This window comes from Diospyros lotus, chromosome 13 (assembly GCF_014633365.1).
Source record: "Diospyros lotus cultivar Yz01 chromosome 13, ASM1463336v1, whole genome shotgun sequence".
Lineage (NCBI taxonomy): Eukaryota > Viridiplantae > Streptophyta > Magnoliopsida > Ericales > Ebenaceae > Diospyros > Diospyros lotus.
The window spans coordinates 33557453-33562248 of record NC_068350.1 but is presented as its reverse complement, the minus strand read 5'-3'; the positions used below and the strand labels follow the sequence as shown (position 1 = coordinate 33562248).

Sequence of the window (4796 nt, the reverse complement as noted above, 5' to 3'; positions counted from 1 at the left end):
TCTATAATAAAATAATGCCACACATGCATATTTAATGGTTAAAATAATTATAAAGACATATTTCTATAATATTATGAGATAATCTAGCCTTTATGTCTTGGCAAAATACATATTTTAATTATTGAATTTACACATTTTTTTTATTTAGATACTCGAATTTTTGTTATTTTAAACACATCCATGAACTTACAATTTTAAGTCAATTGCACTCTTGAATTTCTTGTTACATCATTGAATTTATCATTTATTGATGTGTGCAATTAACTCGAAATTATATAGTTTAGGAATGTAATTAAAACAACGAAAAGTTCAGGGATATAATTGACTCGAAATTACATAGTTCATGAATATTTTTGAAATAATAAAAAATTCAAGTGTTTAAATAAAAAATAAAATGTGTAAATACAAGAGTTAAAATATGTTTTTAAACTTATTTTTATGAGATAATCTAAGCTTTATTTATTGTTAAAATATATATTTTAACTCTTATACTTGTATCTTTTTTTTTTTTTCATTTAAACACTCAATTTTTTTGTTATTTCAAATATACCTTTAAATTTTTTATTATTTCAGTTATACTTTTGAATTTATTATTTTTAATAAATTTATCGAGATATGCAATTGAATCGAAACTGAATAATTCAGAAGGTATAATTGAAATAACAAAAAGTTCATAAATACAATTAATTGAAAATTACATAATTTAATAATATTTTAAAATAATAAAAAAATTAAATATATAAATGAAAAAAAATATACAAGGAGATAAAATATATATTTAACCTTATTTATTAGTATCTCCTCATAGATAAATTGTACGTAGCAAAAATTCAAATTCTAACTTCTTATTCACAATTAAAAAAAGAAAGAAAAAAAAGCCCTCCAAACACGCCACCAGACAAGAATCTGAGAACAGAAACAAATTTAGGTATAAGTCATTAGTCATTATTCAAGTATATCTTAGATCTGACAACCACCAAAATATTCCTCAGTCTCCAATCTCCATTCACATATATCAGTGCATAATATATTTAAAATATGTTCGCTTTCTATCTTAATCAGGTTTGAATTATAGTTAAAAGTACATATTAAAACTTTTAAGTGTCTTAAATTTGAGTCACGTTTCTATATAAAATTTAAAATAATATTAAAAATAACATTATCAGTTATATAACGCCTCTCTATCAAAAGAAAGTAAAAAAATTATATACCATTATCTTTTCTATCTAGTATCAATAAGATGCAACGTATGACCTATGTTGCATAGAAACGACAACGGGAAACGTTTCCGATATAAAATGAAAACGTGAAAATTAACATTCTTCTAAAAAAAATATATGCATAAATAGAGTCTGAAACGGGAATAAGAAACGTTTTGAAAATGAAAAAACGACTCCTATGAGGTGTTTCTGTGTAACATAGCGTATGACTATACACCAGTCATATAATTTCTAACATTATTCTAAAAATACTTGATAAGAATATTATGAAATTTAAATAATATTAGAAGCCATGACTAATGACACCGTATCTCTCCATTAGAAGAGATTAAAGAGATCACATGCTATTATTTTTTTCGTCTAACACTAATAAAGATGTAACATATGATTGATAATACTAGTCATAATTCCTAACATTAGTGTAAATATTTGATAAAAATATTACACAAGATGCAATTGAAAGGATTGAGTAAGACTCTTATATTAACAATAGGAAAAATTATCTCCTACCCAAAATGTTTGGTGTAAGATGCAATTGAAAGGATTGAGTAAGACTCTTATATTAACAATAGGAAAAATTATCTCCTACCCAAAATGTTTGGTTCTCATGTTTTATATGAAAATTTGTAAATTTTTTCATCTTACTTCACAATTACTAGAGTTTAATTATATTATGATGTAAATCATTTTAGACTGTTCTACATGTACTAACAAAACGTACAAATTCAATGGTTGAATCGAACTTCATCATCAATCATCGAGTTTTCTCAATCATGAAATTCAATCCGACCTTATCAAGAGATGACAACAACAAATTAAGTGAAAATATTTTTAAATTTTTGACACTTTACTCGTATTCTCAATAATCTAATTATTTTTAGAAGCAACATTTTCCAATCATTTTTATGTAACCATTTATATTGTGGCACGTCAGGATTACGTGAGTCATATTTCACATCAGTTCCTCATATACAGTTTCTATATACATATACGTATGATTTTTTATTTTCTCGGCGGCCAAACACCCCGGTGTCGATCTACAATAATAATGTAAATGGAAAATCAATCTATCCAGCAATAATGGAACAACACAGATGAGAGGGGGAGAGTAATCAAAACAAGCATTCGGGATACCCAGAGAGAGAAAGATCAGGAAATTCATATTATATCACATCAACTCTACAGCTAAATATCAGATACACAAGAAGAAGAAGAAGAAGAAGAAGAAAGAAGAAGAGGAAAGAGATGTAATCAGTAATCCCAGACGATTCTGATCCAAAACTCAACTGTCCATATCCATGGCCCCATCAAAGATTCAAAATTACATCAAAGAAAGAGAAAAGAATAAATCAAAATTAAAATTACATTACTTTCCACGACTCCAGGGTGGGAAAGCTCGAGAACGAGTTGAAGTCCAAGCCGGATCCACCGTCGGCCACCAGGCCCGGCGGAGTCACGGCAAGGGACTGCGGCACCGCCTCCCGAGGCAGATGGAGGTCCAGCAGGAAAGCCGAGGTGTCCAGCGTCGGCAGGCACCCCTGGATCCGGCTAACGGCGCGCTGCGGCTCCGGCTTCAGAACGGGGGCCACCGGCGCCGGCGAAGCGCCGGCGAATCTGGCGCCGGTCACCTCCTGCACCATCTGGCGGAAGTTCGCCGGATCGGCGGTGATGACGGTCGTCGTCCTGCGCTTCGACGCGCGAGACTTCCGCTTGGTCGGCTTGCCGTTGGCCGGGATGGTTCCGGCCCGCTTCGGCTCAGGGGGCGGCTCGACATCGGAGCCCGAGACGCTCTGGCTGACGGCGCGGGTCTTCAGGAGGTTGCCGTCGTCGTAAGTGGGAGAGACAACGGCGTCGGAATGGTCCGAGGAGAGGGACATATGGAGGGCCTTGGATAGGGTTTCGGTGTCTCTGGCGAAGGCCTCGGAAATCCAGGAATCGGCGAATGGGATGAACCTCGAAGCCCACGGATCCAGCAGGCTCGGCAAATTGTCGGAAGACGCCATAACCGAACAGACAAAACTTGGGAAGAAATTAAGCACAAAAACAGGGATGGATCAAAGGCTCAGAAGTTGACTCGAAAGCATCTGAAGCTTGCTGGATCAATAGGAATGAGGAAGAAGAAGAAGAAGAGGAAGAGGAAGAGGAAGAAGAAGACTCAGACTCAGAAGTTGACTCGAAAGCATCAATCGGTTGCTTCCTCAGTGAGAACAGAGAAGTAGGGAGGAAGGCTGTGGAATGGAGTGGCAATAAATAAGGCGGTGGAAAATGGGATGGAACGGAAGGAAGGTGGGGGGGAAGGAAGGAACCGCGTTCCTCGGGACACGCGTCACCTAAGGTGACGTGTTAAGGGATAAAAACATTATTATTATTATTATTATTATTATTATTATTATTATTATTATTTAATTTGGGGGACATGGGGGTGGTGGAGCCGCCTCACGGGCGTCACCGACGCGTAAAGTGGCGTCCCCTATCCAATCAAGCCCAAGCCGCGAAGGCCTTTGGGGAAAGGGGGCCCGGAAGCTGGATTTATAGTGTTTGGAATTTCATTTTATAAAAATATTTGATAAATTTATTAAGTTGAGTTGAATTATAGCGTTAAATGATTAAAATTAATATATAGATATATAATTAATTATTAATAATTATATCATTTATAAACAAATAAAATTATAAAATGAAGTTTTACTTGAGCAAACCCACCTCTTTGAGTTTATCCCTACTCCAAAAAAAAAAAAAAAAACACAAAACCCTCTCCTCAAGTGAGTTGAGCTAAGAGAGTTGATGATATTCGAGAATTAGCTTGTGGGTTAGATATCGCTCAAGCTCAACCCGTAAGATAGGTTTGTGTTGACTCTTGATACTCCAAAAAAGACTCTTTCATAGCCAAGCGAAGCAGATTTCGCAAATTTGCAAGCAAATGTATTCTGATTAGGATTGTATTTCTACAATATAGTGATTAGCCCAAATCCTAATGAATTTGCGATGAATATTTTGTTCTAAATCTTAGGAAGATATTCTAAATCCTCTTAATTTATAATCAAGTATTTGAGATTTATAATCGTATTGGAATAAACTAAAAATAATACACAACTATTTTATGGAAAAACTAAGAGTATTTTTTATGTAGTCAAAAATACTAGAGTATTGGAAAATAATACTCAAATATTGCACTATAGCATAGAATGTATGCAAGTCTCAATTTCAAAGATACTCGACTACCAAAGGGTAATACTCGACTACATAAAGGTAGAAATTGAAATATGAAAAATGCATTGCGCAATACTTGAGTATCGTAAATCGCAAGTTCAAAATTCTGTCTATTGATGGCCAAAGTCAGTCAACCATTTTTGTTGTAGAGATTTTAATGGCTAATTGTACTTGATCTCTGTATTTTAGATTTCTCAATCCGTTTAGCTCCAATGGCTATATTTATTGAAAGAGACAACATAAACTATAAATAGGAGTTAATTTGAAACTGAAGAAAGATTGATCATTGGTGACGTTCTAGTTTTTGATTCTCAAGCTTTCAAATATCACTGCATGTAATCTTTTTACACTCATATTCTTTGTTAA

General features: G+C 34.0%; 1 protein-coding gene across 1 annotated transcript; it reads right to left on the bottom strand.

Moving 5' to 3' along the window:
* Positions 1-2359: 2359 nt before the first annotated feature.
* On the bottom strand, positions 2360-3460 carry LOC127787939 (calmodulin-binding protein 25-like). Its single transcript, XM_052316024.1, has one exon. It carries the CDS (start codon positions 3221-3223, stop codon positions 2582-2584), a length of 642 nt encoding a protein of 213 aa, XP_052171984.1. The 5' UTR covers positions 3224-3460; the 3' UTR covers positions 2360-2581.
* Positions 3461-4796: the final 1336 nt, after the last annotated feature.

Coding starts and splice junctions, on each gene's coding strand:
- LOC127787939 (XM_052316024.1), bottom strand. CDS start 3,223: ATGGCGTCTTCCGACAATTTGCCGAGCCTGCTGGATCCGTGGGCTTCG.